Below are 14,577 nucleotides of genomic sequence, written 5' to 3' on the forward strand. Positions count from 1 at the left end.
AGAGACGGGCCCTCTTCCTCTTCTGCTGTCCCGGCACTTGGGTAATAGGCACGGCAACAACTGGCGAAATAGCCAGGGCAATAGGAACCGCTGCTGGTGCAGGCCTTTTCTCAGGAATGGCCACCCCGATTGGGATAGTAGTCTGCTTCAGAATGGGGGTGGCCTCGCCACAGTTGGGCATTTTGAAGGGGCGGCACACTTCTTGCCCTTCTGCAACAGGTCGACCTCGGGGTCCTCTGGTACCTCCTCCTCCGTCGGAGGCTGAAGCCTTTTACTGGCATCCATCAGATCCTCCATTTGCTTCTTGTAGGAGGAGGAGGAGGCCTTCAGCGCCCGTGCCTCTGCTATCATTCTTTGGATGGTCTTAAAGTCAGGGCACACATGCATCTTCTTATTGAAGTTGTCTGCAAGAAACAAACGATGAATTAGTACAAGTGTAAAGAGTTCAGAAATATTAAAGGGTAAAGGCTTCGGAACAATTACCTTGAGATGCCATCAGGTCGTGTGTAACGAAGTGTAGATTTTTTCTGATCAGCTGATGGTATGACCTCTTCTTCTGAGGCAGCTGATAGATGATGCAAATGGTGTCGAAGTCTTCAAAAGATAGTTCGCACAGAGGAAGAGTACCTTTAAGAGAAATACAAATGTTAGTCATGATCCGAACCGAAGAGAAATATAAAGAAACGCAACTACGATACTCACTAAGTGTCGAGTACTTCGTGGGGACCGTAATAGGTGCCAGGGGGTCCCCTTCCATTGTGTCCCATCGTCCTGCGACCCAGCACCACGAGCTCTTCCACTCTTTGATGGAGCTCGGCAGATCGAGCACGAATGGAGTATAGAAACCCCATGAAGTAAGGTAATACCAGCCCCGGGTCTTATCCCCCCCGGCTGTTACTTTAGGGATATAACGGGTCTGAAAGATGGAGAAGGACATCTCAATCCCAAGTGTCGCCTCTTTCCACAACATCCAGGAGCCCATCATTTGGCTCCAGGAGTTCGGATTGAGTTGGGTCGGAGCTAATCCATAAGACCTAAGTACCATCCTAAAGAAAGGGTGAATTGGAAGCCTAAGGCCGACTCTAAAGATCACCTCACTTATGGCCACACACCCTGGCCTAGGGTAGCAGGCCCTCTTCATGCTCGGGGAGGATCAGATTTATGCTATATGGAATCCTATATTCTACCCTAAGTCTCCCTAGGTTGGCCTCCTTTAGTTTGGAGGGATAATTCGACGCCCCCCAGTGCACAGAAATATCAACCAGGCTATCCGGTCTCTTCCACATATTCTCCCCCCCAAGTATCGCTTCGGCTATATCAGAGGAGGTCGCCACAATGGGCTCGTCCATCCTCACTAATTCTAGTCCCCTCCCCCAAACCAAAACTTCCCTCAGAAGCCAATTTTTAGAAAGTAAATATCCCAAAAGTTACTGAAACTTATGAATTCAGAGGTTTCCCCAGTCGAAAATGGTCAAGAAATGGTGTAAGGTCGCTGAAAATTGATATTTCTTGCCGGAAAAGCTCGAAAAATGCCGAAAATGGCTAATGATTTGAGAGCAAAGTGAGTTTTCTGTTTGCACAAGGGTGAAAAGCTTCAAAGACGCTCAAAGTCTGCCTTTTATAGAACGCTCCAACTAATCTCCAGCGTTGAATTCAAATGCAATCAATCTAGGCCATCCATCGCATCATCAATCTAGGCCATTGAAATGAAATGCCAGATTTGATCTACGCCTAAGATCTTGCTGTGACCCTCACACTCGCATAAAACGTGTCACCTCGGTCACCACTAGCCGTCGACAATAAGTAGCCTCAGCAGCCTTTTAGGGGAATGGGCATGGCACCCGACTGTCACCTTGAAAATATGCAACAGCTGTCAAATCATTTAACGTTAGATACCCACCTCGGGTCGATCTCCTGACTCAACTTTACAAAGTTTGGACGCACCTGACAAAGAGTCCCCTGTGGGTCATCGTCTCGGTTGCTGCATTCCCTCTTAAGCTTTACAAAGTTCTAGCCATCTCCCAACCCGTCGTCCCCTGTGGGTCAGCGCACCGATGGCAGATGAGCTCCTCACTCAACTTTACAAAGTTTAGACGCACCTGACGCGAAGTCCCCCTGTGGGTCATCACCTCGGTCGCTGCGTTTCCTCCTAAACTTTACAAAGTTTTAGCCATCTCCTAACGCATCGTCCCCTGTGAGTCAGCGCACCAGTGGCAGATGAGCTCCTCACTCAACTTTACAAAGTTTAGATGCACCTGACGCGAAGTTCCCCTGTGGGTCATTGCCTCGGTCGTTGCGTTCGCTCCTAAGCTTTACAAAGTTTTAGCCATCTCCCAACGCGTCATCCCCTGTGGGTCAGCGCACCGATGGCAGATGAGCTCCTCACTCAACTCTACAAAGTTTAGACACACCTGAAGCGAGTCCACTGTAGGTCATCGCTTCGGTTGCTGCGTTGACCTTCTTCCTACGCATCATCTAGTCTTGCAGCACTTCGGTCTCACATGATTAATTGTTTTCCTTACGTAGTAGCAAAGCTTTATATCATCTACCTAAGATCATCGCTTCGACGAATGCAAAAGATCGGCCCACAAACTCCCACAAGTCGCGGTCCACGTACCGAGGCATACACATCCGGTCGGAAAGACAAGTCCACCTATGATATAAATATTCATACCTGGACTTGGGGAACCACTGTCGTGCCCCTTCTAAACCACCTCAGAATGTCCACCACCACGCACTCCGATCTGTTAGGCACCCACCCGAAGTGGTTCCGAAGTGATCTTCCTGATATCAACGACCTACTATCACACTGCGAGACATATGCAATCCTGCTGAACTGACCGAAACGCCCTCGCCTATAAGACCGAGGTGAAGTGCACTCCGGGAACCTCTGTCAGAAGATCCGCCGTCAATTTCAAAAGGAGATCTTTGCCAAGATCCTTTCTGCCCTTAAAGTTTAAATTGATTTGACGTCACCATGAGGCTAGTTGATGTGACTTATCAACTTTATGTTAACTCAACTCGGGAGAAGCAATTACCCGCCAACTTTACAGACGCGGCTGATTGACGCCTATGAGCAAACGCCTCATACCATCATATGTATACACGTGCCTCACATCCAACGGTTCATCCCACCTATAAATGCCCAAGGGTTGGCTAGAAGCAAAGATAATAAAACTCTTACTAGATAGCACTTCATAGCAAGCATATATATTTTCTCCTCCCCCTTATTATTTTGCACAACCCCTGGATACCGTTTCGACCACCTGAACCTGATTTGACCATCGGAATGCATACGGTCGTGCACCACCCCCGCTGGTTCTGGCCGTGTGCGTCTGACCGTGCGTTGATTGTGCGCAGGGAGGAATACGTGGAGTAACTCTCGGTTGGCCACGTGGAAGGTCCAATTTTCGAGGTCAACAATAACCTTGAAAAGACGAATCATGTGCACGTCGGGAGTAGTTTTACCAGCATTTTGGTAGATTTTCCCGGAAGTATACCAAGTGAAAGGTTAACAATGCTTATATTCATTTTTGAAGGTTAATGATGAAAGAGCAACTCAAACATTTAGGGACATCGCCTATTCTCTGAAAATGCTGAACTCACCAAAGATATGTCAACGTATAGAACTTACAAAAGATGATACAAACTTTTTTCAAACAATTTCAATAATTATCGTAGTGCAAGTCGAGCCAATCACATGCACGTGCTTTCTTAATGTCTCCAAACTTATTACCAATAACCGTACCCTTCCATACTTTAAAGGACATGAATAAACGCATTTTTCACTACCGATTTCTATAATAATCACCGACAAACGTGTGGTACAGTCGTGGATGTACACAATAAATGGACTTACGGAAATCCCTCATTTCAAGATTTCTATAATCTTTTAGAATAAAGTTTTGATTACAAGCGAAAACAATTCATGGCAATTTTGCTATTCCATTTTCCTATTTTCTTCTGGAAATGTTTGTTGATTATTTGCATACTTTTCGAGGGGATCAATGGCCAATCGAACCGTTGGTTCAAAGCTCGTGCAACTTTTTATGGCACGAATCAAAATCCAAGCTCTCTTGGAAAGATTAATTGAAAAATATTATTCTCCTATTTGGTTTAGCTAAAACAAAATTATATTAGATTTTAATAAAAGTTATTGAAATGGTGGATTGAAAAGTTGTACGATCATAAAATGTTAGATTGAAAATGAGTTTGAGGGAAAAATGAAATCCAAACATGGGCTATAGTTTATCTATTATAGAACTATCTACTACTGCTAATTGGTCCTAATCACGTTTGATAGAAAAGATTATATGACACTCGTTGGTATTTAGAATGGAAAATTTAAAGTATTATATTTATATATCTTACTGTCGAGTCTCTTCTAGTACTATATACTAAACATGCAGTAACTATATTCAGAAAATGTTTGGGAGACATTTTTATGTAAAAATGTATTTTTAAATAGTAAATTGATGAAAAATATGAGGTTAAAAAATAAGGAATTTTTTTTTATTAACGTGTAATATCATTTTAATAAAAAAGTGTGGTTGAAAAGAAAAGAGAAAAATGCATTTTAAAAAAAAGGGGTAACAAACAGGGTGTCAATTTTGGTGATCCTCAGGAAGTGAATTAATCAAAAGGCCACTGAACTATGCAAAAAGTCTCACGATACCAATGAACTTTAAAAATCACCAAATTTATCGTTGAACTTTGTAAAAGGTTTTCACATGGTCATTGAACTTTAAAAATCACCCCATTCATTATTGAAATTTGCAAAAGATTTTCATGAAATCACTGAATTTTGCAAAAGATTTCATGGAGGGATGCCCAAGGCATGAGAGTGATTGCGAAGCACCAATTCTTGATCGGATGGAGACTTGTTCTTGTGCTAGCCTCTGTTCCCTTGAGGGCTTAACTCATCTAAATTGTTTTTTCTGGAAAATTAAGAACCAAACGTATTTCTCAAAATTTCCACCCAGCATATGACGATCAAAATGAGTGTTCCAAGAAGTATATAACTCACAAATGCAGAAAAAATAAGAAAGATGTATATCTATAAACTGCTTAGTTTAGCTTTCTGCACGTTATACTTATTTAATGAATTTACACCCAACTACAATTTTTATTTTTTATTATTATTTTTTTTAATTTCTGTTCACGTTATACTTATTTAATGAATTTAATTTCTCTCAAGTCACGTGAAAGGAATGAAGAATCTTTGTTAATTTAGGATTGAATATTTTAATAATAATAAATATATATAAGAAGAGAGAGAGACCTTATTGATTCCAATTTGTTGGCCATATGCGGGAGAGGTATTGCTTGTTGAGTGATAAAGTTGGTTAACAAGATTTGGTCAATTATTTTATTTCAAAAAGTTTGTTTCCCAAATTTATCCATACTCCTATCCTACTACTACATGTATTCCCAAATTTCTTGTGCTAGATCATGTAGCATTACCAATGACGATGATCATATATAGATGCACTCTTTTCCTCGTGATCTACAAATTCGACGAAGCAAAGTTACTTTCATAATTTGACAAAATATATATTGCTTCCCAAGTAAACAACCGATGGCAAAACTTGGTAGAAAACCCTCAATGTTCCAATCCTCGTGCCTTTCAAAAATTTTAAGACTTTTTAGCAAAACTCTGTTTCTCCGGATTAATCTCATCAACCCGGATTGTAATTATCTTGCCACTCTCATCCTCAGTAAAAGGTATAGACTCCCGGTCTAAAACTTTGATAATCTGCAGCAGAAACAAGAGGACATTTCCAATGATCAATAAACAGCCTCACATATCATAGATACAGTGCCAAACACCTTGGTACAGCATCTCGAATATTTTTCTTCCCCTTCAAAAATAAATGATGCATTACCATCGCGCCAGACAGAGATGTAATTGATGTACAAAAGTTGCAGTTAACCCAACATACTAACCAACAACCATGTGTATTCGATGAACATCAGCAATCAAACTAATAAAATTGCAAATAGTTTTGTAACAGTCTTTATATCGCGAAGGTAAAATATTCAATTACAGTGGTTGGGGTTAATCTATCATCAAAATCTTGTTCAGTCAGATGAAAAATTATTAGGAAATTCATTGGATAACATCCAATGAGTTTTTTGATATTCATCAGAAATTGAGATGAACTACGCACAAATATGATATGGCATTATAAATTGTTGTGTGCTTTTACGACATGTTTGGTAGGGAGGATTAAATAATAGTAGACCGTATTAAATAAGAGAAATAAACTTTTAAAAAAAAAACGACTTTTTTTTGTTTACCGTTCAACCCATCTACTGTTATATATCAAACGTTCACTTAAAGTTAAATTTCTTACTGCTAATCTAGCGTTTGTTTGGGAGAGATTTTTCCCAGATGAAAAATGATTTTTTGGAGAATGTGTAGTTAAAAAGTAGGGAATGGTTACGAGTCCCATAGAATGTGTAGTTGAAAATGATTTTAGAAAAATCTCCCAGACAAAGCACTAGTTTCATCCTACTCCATAAGAACATGAAGATTATATGCACAAACTTTAATTATCAAGCAATGGAAGGAATGCCCATACCATTCGCTTCCGAAGCCCTTCTTTGGCATCTTTTTCGTTGGTCCCAACTATAACTTTGAGATGCTGAACAGCTGATGAAAAAAGAACAATTCAGAACCAGGTCTTTAGTAGAAACTAGTTATGAAAAAAGTGAAAGAATGATAATGTACATGGAAGACCAGAAAGAGTAGACAAGTGAAGTCTCAGCATGCGAACAGCTTCCTTTGGCTCAAATAAATGCACATTAAGAGAAAATTCTTCTTCTTCGCAACTGCAGAAAGTGCAAGTTATTAGGCCATTTTATAGGCAATGGAATGGAAGAATAATAGGAAGAAGTCAAAGAAGACAAAAGGCATAGCACGTTGTTCTAACCTGTTCTCAAGAAGTTTTGCCGCAGATGTTTCATCTGCTTCTCGGGCCTTCTTCATAAAAAATTGTCCCTATACGGAAAACCAGCATGGATCTCCCAAACCCCCCCCCCCCCCCCCCCAAAAAAAATAATTAAAAAAAAAACCAGCATGGAAAAGAAGAAGAAGAAAAAACGTAAGAGAAAACAAGAAATTAGAATAGCATCTGTTAATAATATGTGATGAGAAGTTCAACGTATAGCTCAATCTAACATCAGACGATCAATAGTTTTTTTCTTTTGTCAAGGAGAACCAAAAGCCAAAAGCATGCTTGAGATCTCAAAATCTAACCATATGCTGTCTCGATAGAGACTAGATGATGAAGTTCAAGAAAAAGTTGGTGGTATAGCCATAAGAATAACATGATAAAAAGAGTACAATATGCTGTTCGAACATTTTCAAATCAAAGCATTAGTGGCCAGTGCGAGTTTAAAGGAGACATTTAGTATACCTCTTGCAGAAATTTTTGTGATTTCTCATGATCCTTTTCAGTGAAAGCATCAATAGCCTGTCCAGAAACCATGAATATTGAATTTCAATCTAGAATTCTGATAGATACATCTGATAATGTTTTCAGATCTCAATGTAGACCAGAAGGAGTCAGATAGGGAGTTGTCAAGAGTTGAAGGAGATGAGGTGCGGGCATGGGAGCTTAAAGACTTACAGCTTTAAAGTATTCTTTCATCGTAACCCGATACTCCTTCACAGCCTTGCGCAAGTCCTCATAGCTATTCTCACCATTTTCATCACCTAAAAACAACCATTCATACGCACAGGAGAGTATTGAAGTGATGGATGAGAAACCAAGTAACCAAATAACCCTTTTCAGAAAATGCAAATGTACACTTCCTGTGTAATGAATAATAAAATAGAATAGAATTGCTCTCTGTTTAGCCCTTGTTTGAGCCCCATTTTGGGGTGAAAAAATAAGTTTTTGAATAGTTTATTGATAGGAAATGTGTGATTAAAAAATAAGGAGAAATTTTGGTTTTGCGTGTAATATTATTTTATTGAAGAATGTGTAATTGAAATGATGTCAAAACGTTGTTTAAGAATGCATTTTTTTCCCCCAAAGAATGGGGCTCAAACAAGGGCTTAATAATTCCAGCATTGGAGGCAGGAAGTAGCCATCAAGCATTATGGTTAACGATAAAATTTGGTGCACTGCACTGTATTTCTTTTGGAATAAATCTGAGCATTGACATATAAAAAATTTCTTGTCTGAAAGAAACTTGAACAAATAATTCAAAGTGGCTAGTTCCAATAATAAAGCAAAAAAACTTGTGCGCCGTATTCAAGAAGAAAGATGCTCTATGAAGTTGCCTCTAGAAAATGGAAACAATGACAAGTGGCTCATCTTATCATTGTCTTCGCATAAACGAATGAAAAGATTGTACAAGGATATAAAACGAACAAGCAAATAATAAAAATGTATAGAGAAAAATTAGAACTTGCTGACCACATGACAACACATGAATACTCCTTGCATAATATATAAACTTGCAGTTCAGATATTCTATCAGACACGAAGACAAGAAAAGCCAGGCAATGAGCAAATTCTGTCCAAATCATCTACCATCTACAACACCTAAGCTTCATATTGGAATTGGAAAAATAAAAAACCATATCATGTCATAAAGAGGCAGAGTACTCACTCCTTTCATTAACTCGTCGTCTTGTAATAAAGGTAATATTTTCTAAAGTTGTCTCTTCTGGTGGTTTCGCCACAAACCGGCCATAAGGTGTCCTTTGCCTGTCTCCTCTGATTGGATGAATTCTCTCTGGCTTCTCTTCAATTCTTTCAGGTGCATTAAATAGTGCCTGAAGAACTTCATTTTGGAGATCTTGCTTTTCCTTCTCTTTTCTAGGTAATCTTAATTCCCTTCCAGTTGTGATATCAGCATTCGATCTGCACAGTGCAAAAGAAATATTGAAAACATCATACATTTTCTAGTACTAAAATAGTTTCTAGGTTGAGATTTTTGAAGAAGAGGAGAGTTCCTACAGCAACACTTGCAGCTTATAAAAGTTTCTAATGAACAAATTATACCTTTCACAGAAGTCATTGTTTGATGGTTGTCCTTTAAATGGAACATCTTCTAGCTCTGAATTATTCTGCATATGCTATTTAATGAGATGAGTTGACAGACAGAGAATATAGGTTAAAAAAGAGATTCAGTAGATGCTAACGGAGAGTGTAAACTGTTTATACTGCAACTTTACATCAATTATGAGTTACATCTCCAAACCCTTAAAAACCATTCTAAATCAAGAAAAATAAGAAGCAAAATTTTCTTGATAGATCTGTTATCATCCTGCATAGGGGTGAGGTCGGATGGGATGATATGAGGAAAATCATGAAGCGCAAAGACATTTTAACATTTAGCATCTTCAGAAGCATAAATTGCACAATTCATGACTTCATCACAAAAGTTGCCATCTCGAGCTTCTGTCTATGTAAAGACAAATTGTAATGCACACACAATGGATAGAGATGCTCTCCAAGTATTATCATTATTATTATTATTATTATTTTTAGAAATCAAGCTTACCTTATGAGCATCAATGCCAATAATATCGTCTTTCTTCCCTAGTGATGATGTTGACAGGCTGAGAAGTTTATCCATGCTCTGCATATTTACAAAAGAGAAAGAACAACAAGAAGTTGTAAACTTAGAAAATCAAATGCATACAGAAATGCACTGAAACATGCAAATATTTCTCCAAATAGTTCCTTCTAAGAAAGTCTGCTATCCGAAGGCTGGTAGAAACTCTTTAGTATTACATGTAAGTTGCTACATCCAGACTTAAATCCACAACTTCGTCATCACAACAATAGCAAACCAAAATAGCAACATGTGAAGAAACTAAAAGCGCATATAGGTGGGAAGTTAATGATAGCTTAAGTGCAATACAGTTGAAAAGGCAACTGAACCTGGAAAAATTTATAAATTTTAAACTTCATCTGTAATTCAGAACAGCAGAAATCTTTCGATGATGGCAAGATTTAGGAGCTGATATAGAAAATCAATATAGACTTACCATTTGTATGTCGTATCCACACTGGCCTGCAAATTGAAGATGTTGCATGATTAGACATAATAATACCAAGAAATAAGAGAGTTGAGTTTATAATCTTTTGGCTTAATAAAGTCATTCCTTTCACATTTAGTGCTTGTGTGGGAGAGATTATAAGTTGCTGATGTTACAAATTGATAGAAATGCGTGTCAGATAAGCGTATAGTGGTTGTGGGTCCTACATATTGTGTGGTTAGAATTAAAGTTTGACTTTGACCTTTAAATTACATTGAGTATAAATTAAATCAAACAAGCACTACGTGGCATTGTCTGTTGCTAAACACAAAAAGAAAAGTCATTTTTAATTGCACGAATATGGAAACTTTAACACAGAGAGACATACACAAACACAATATGAAAAGGAGAAATAGAGAAAAAATAAATTCTGCAGGGTATTGTAAAGCCAGCTCTTCGCCAAACTAAAACTCTTTAGTATCAAGCTAAAAGTTTTTACCAACGACGTCTTGAATTACATCCATTTCGAGCTGAAAGCCATCTCCAAGCATTTTGAAAAGAAATTGTTCGATGTCACGATGCATGGTTTCACTTCTTGCCGGAGAATCTGATTCCGCGTTCTCATCCCAAATTTCAGAGACTGGAAAATCGTTTGAATTCAATTTCAGTGGTTTGGTCTTCTTGCATGATTCATTAGGTAAAGACCTATGTCGAGAATATTCTCTCCCAATCACACATGACACAGTTCCCATTGATGCTGAACACTTTTTGGCCTTGGAGTTAGAAACACGAGCACTCTCCAGGATATTATCCATTTGATATTCAGAAGATACACTTGCTTTTCTTTCCAGACCATCTTGTGAAACTGACATAGATGTGCCAGAGGTGCTTCCCTGCATCTTAAGGAGTACTTCGCCTGTAGTTACTAAGTTGCGATCTGCAAGACAGTAAGCTGAAGCAATGTCGTCGAGAGAAACCACAGACCCAAAAGCATCGAGTAATTGTTTGAGATTTTTTTGGTCCTCATTGGTGTAAGAAAAGGTCGAAGGCAGTGTTTCCATTTTATCCTTCAACTGAAAAAGAAGCAAGCATTTCAATAAAGACTTTTGAAAAAGAAATTCAATTGAGCTGGTTGTACACCCTTCTATAATTTAATGATTACATGTTAGTTTAAACCAATCAATTTCTTCAAAATCAAATATTTTTCTTTTGGTAAAGCTCCAAGCTTTCACCAAAAATAATAATAATAAGCCCTTGTTTGAGCCCCATTTTTGGGGGAAAAATGAATTTTTGAATAATGCATTGATGGGAAATGTATGGTTAAAAAATAAAGAAAAATTTTCGATTTACTTGTAATATTATTTTATTGAAGAATATGTTGTTGAAATGATATCAAACCAATGTTGAAAAATACATTTTTTTCAAAAGAATGGAGCTCAAACAAGGGCTAATAATAATAAAACATTTATTTATTTTTAACCACACATTCTCCATCAATTCACCATTCAAAAATGAATTTTAGCATTTTAATGGGGCTCAAACAAGCTCATATTACCAACAAAAGCCCCACCACTACATTCAAGAATAAAATCGTACAGAGCTTGATACAAAGTTCCAGAAATGCAATTCAACAATCTAATAAATAGATTTTTTTTATCAAACGAAAATGAAAATCTATTCATATAAATTAAATTTAGCTAATAAAATTTGAAGAAAACAATATAAATACTTGAAGAAATTTCTTACTCGAAAAATGGTGATGTTCTTCTCTCTCTCTCTGTGCACGTGTGAGAGTGTGCGCGCGCGCGTGTAAAGTGTAAAGCTTGGAGAAGGAAATGAGAGAAGAGTAAGAGGATTGAAGAGGAATAGGGGCATGGATTTTAAGGCAGACTTAACTAAAAACTGCGAGAAACTTATTTCAAGTGATTAAAGTTTAAATTTTTTTTTTAATCGGATTAAAGTTCAAAATTGACTGATTTGAAGGGGTTTTTTCCTCATTCAGGATTGTGATGCATAGGTTGTTTCTGACTCATTCTTATAAAAGAAAAAAGTTAATTTTTTCACTGGAAAGCAAACAGATGAAGAACAAAAGAGTGACGTATTACCTGGGCACATGAAACTAAGCACTGGATGTCAAGCTAACAGCAAACGAAATATACTAAAAGGGAAAATAATGGAAAAGTACATCTGATCAATTCTTCAATGATTTTATGTAAATATATGCACAATGCTAAAACACATTAACGAATGACAAAGTAGAACAAACAAGCCAATTGAAAATACCCCTGCATTCGAATGTTATAAATCCAAAAATACCTAGACTTCAAAATATACGCTACCTGTGAATCCTAATTCATTGTATCTACGAAGTCATCAAGGTTTTATTAAGAATCTATTCATATTTCAGGCATTTCAAAGAGAACAGATAAGCATTGCAAATTAAGTGGTTTTCACCAAAAATGTTAATACAATTGACAGACTTCACCATTGATTTTCCAAAATTAAGTAGTTTTCACCAACAATTTTCTGAAATTAAGTACTTTTCACCATGTATATGTACATTCATTGCTTACAACTCTTTTCTTTCTTTTTTTCCCCCTTTCTTTTTTTGTTTTACTTAAATTCCCAATTACTAATCGATAAGTCTCTATCATCAAGATAAAAAAGTGAATTCTTCCTTTCATGACTATAGGCAAATAAAATAAAACGAATTTCTTCCGAATTTCGAACATTAAAATAACACATTGAAAGTAGAGCTTGATATTTGATCAATATCTTTAAATTTATTAATTTTTTTCCTAAAGCTCTGACCTTTCAACAAACAAACAATCAACTTAGAATACCAACAAAAACCACAGACTACTACATTCAATTGAAAAACAAATAAATAAAACTGGTACAAAATTCCAGAAATGCAATTCAATAATCAAATAAAACGATTCATCTAACAAATTATTTATGTTGTTAAGGAAATGAAAATCTACTAGATCACTAAAAACGAAATTTAGCCAATGCAAATTAAAGAAAACATTACTAAAATTTAAAGAAATTTCTTACTTAAAAGATTGATAGAGAAGATCGGATGCTAGTCTCTCTCTAGTTCACAGACACAGAGTGAAGTGTAATGCTTCTCGGAGAAGGAAATGAGAGGGGGGAGAGAATCACAAAGGAATGGAATAGGTGGAGAGGTCTTCTAACGGCGGGCTAATTGCCAATTGGTGAGCCCGGTCACGTGAAACCCGGGTGCCTGAGAAAACTTAGCCCTCCCGATATTTCAAACATAAAAAAAAAAAAAAAAGAGGGAGAACAATGGAGAAAGAAAAGTGGAAATTATAGAATTCCCGATATTTGGAAATCACTGTACAAGATTCAGCCACCAAAGTTGTTTATGCAAATCACATGTTTTAATTTAATTATTATATATTTAATATAAAATTATAATTTAGTTTTTAAACGATATGTATTGCAACTGTTGTGTTCCCTTAAATATCGCAATTTGAATTTTAATTATAATAACTTCCATAATAAATCATTTCATATATCTCTCACTCTCTTGCTCCCAATCTCTCAATCCTCTACACGGTTCCTCCCAAGTGCCGGAATTTCGCTTTTTCATCTATCTCCCACTCTCTTAATCGTCTACACTGCTCATTGATCTCACTACCGGCAACTTAGAATACAAGCCACGTCCGGCCACATCAAGCAGTGGATAATACACTCCGTCGTTTTCACCCAAATATCTGTGGACATCTAAAATGGAAAAGTCGAAGGCCGCGAAGTTGATAATCAATGTCGAAGAGACGTCCGAACGTAGAAGCAAGAGGAAATCTGTGGTTAGCCCCCAAAAAACACCACCTAATAAGCAATGGGCGTCTCTGACCGCGAAGAAATTGCGCTCGAAAAAGGTAATTATAATTTTAGGTGTTAGTTATTATGATTTTATTGGCAAACATGGTGATGGAATTCATGGATTAGAGGCATTGAAGTCTTATGTAATTTTTCTGACATTTAATCGGCCCTAATCGTTGGATTAGGGTTCTTGGTACCAATATTGAGTGTGACCTATATTTCTTCCGAAATGTCGCTTAATTACATAACAAAAATTATGTCTATGACCTCGCGATTATCAATATGTGACCAAGATGTCGATGTGTGACCGAGGGAGCTATGAATGTGTGGCCTCTAACGATTCACCTGATTGTTGCATGTGGCCTGATTGTTGACGTTGCTGATTTATACATCTGCGACTATATTCATTATGAACAACAATGCCTACATTGACTAAGATGTCAAAATGTGACTGTTGCTGATATGGTTCGTGGCTTGAATGCACAACAAAGTATATAGCACCACAAACAAAGTACATAGGAACGTACATCATTTGTCAATTGATCAATTGTCTGTGACCATTATCTATGTGTGACCAAGATCTCAATATGTGAACAAGGGAATTATGAATGTGTGGCTTTTAATGATTCACCTGATTGTTGCATGTGGCCTAATTGTTGACAGTATTTATTTATACATCTATGACAGTAGGCATTATGAACAACGATGCCTACATTGATGAAGAT

General features: G+C 37.3%; 1 protein-coding gene across 3 annotated transcripts; it reads right to left on the minus strand.

The window, feature by feature from the left end:
* Positions 1-5,513: 5,513 nt before the first annotated feature.
* On the minus strand, positions 5,514-13,292 carry LOC111368823 (putative nuclear RNA export factor SDE5). 3 transcript variants are annotated; one of them, XM_022990289.1, is made up of 12 exons: positions 13,061-13,291; positions 10,503-11,076; positions 10,013-10,038; positions 9,523-9,600; positions 9,021-9,085; positions 8,626-8,879; positions 7,635-7,720; positions 7,422-7,478; positions 6,936-7,003; positions 6,734-6,834; positions 6,585-6,655; positions 5,514-5,755 (listed from the first exon to the last, which is right to left on the minus strand). In XM_022990289.1, exons 2-12 carry the CDS (start codon positions 11,062-11,064, stop codon positions 5,636-5,638), a joined length of 1,488 nt encoding a protein of 495 aa, XP_022846057.1. In that variant the 5' UTR covers positions 11,065-11,076; positions 13,061-13,291; the 3' UTR covers positions 5,514-5,635. The 3 variants fall into 3 exon arrangements, with proteins under 3 accessions (XP_022846057.1, XP_022846055.1, XP_022846058.1); XM_022990287.1 differs by having other exon boundaries at positions 9,021-9,094; XM_022990290.1 differs by having other exon boundaries at positions 5,633-5,861; positions 9,021-9,094; positions 13,061-13,292.
* Between the last annotated feature and the right edge of the window lie 1,285 nt (positions 13,293-14,577).

This window comes from Olea europaea, chromosome 19 (assembly GCF_002742605.1).
Source record: "Olea europaea var. sylvestris chromosome 19, O_europaea_v1, whole genome shotgun sequence".
NCBI classification, from domain to species: domain Eukaryota; kingdom Viridiplantae; phylum Streptophyta; class Magnoliopsida; order Lamiales; family Oleaceae; genus Olea; species Olea europaea.

Excerpts from the sequence above, each read along its gene's own strand:
- LOC111368823 (XM_022990287.1), bottom strand. The coding sequence starts at position 11,064 with ATGGAAACACTGCCTTCGACCTTTTCTTACACCAATGAGGACCAAAAA. Across the intron at positions 9,601-10,012 it reads GTGGATACGACATACAAATG|AGCATGGATAAACTTCTCAG; the intron begins GTAAGTCTATAT and ends GTAAATATGCAG. Across the intron at positions 8,880-9,020 it reads AACAATGACTTCTGTGAAAG|ATCGAATGCTGATATCACAA; the intron begins GTATAATTTGTT and ends TGCACTGTGCAG.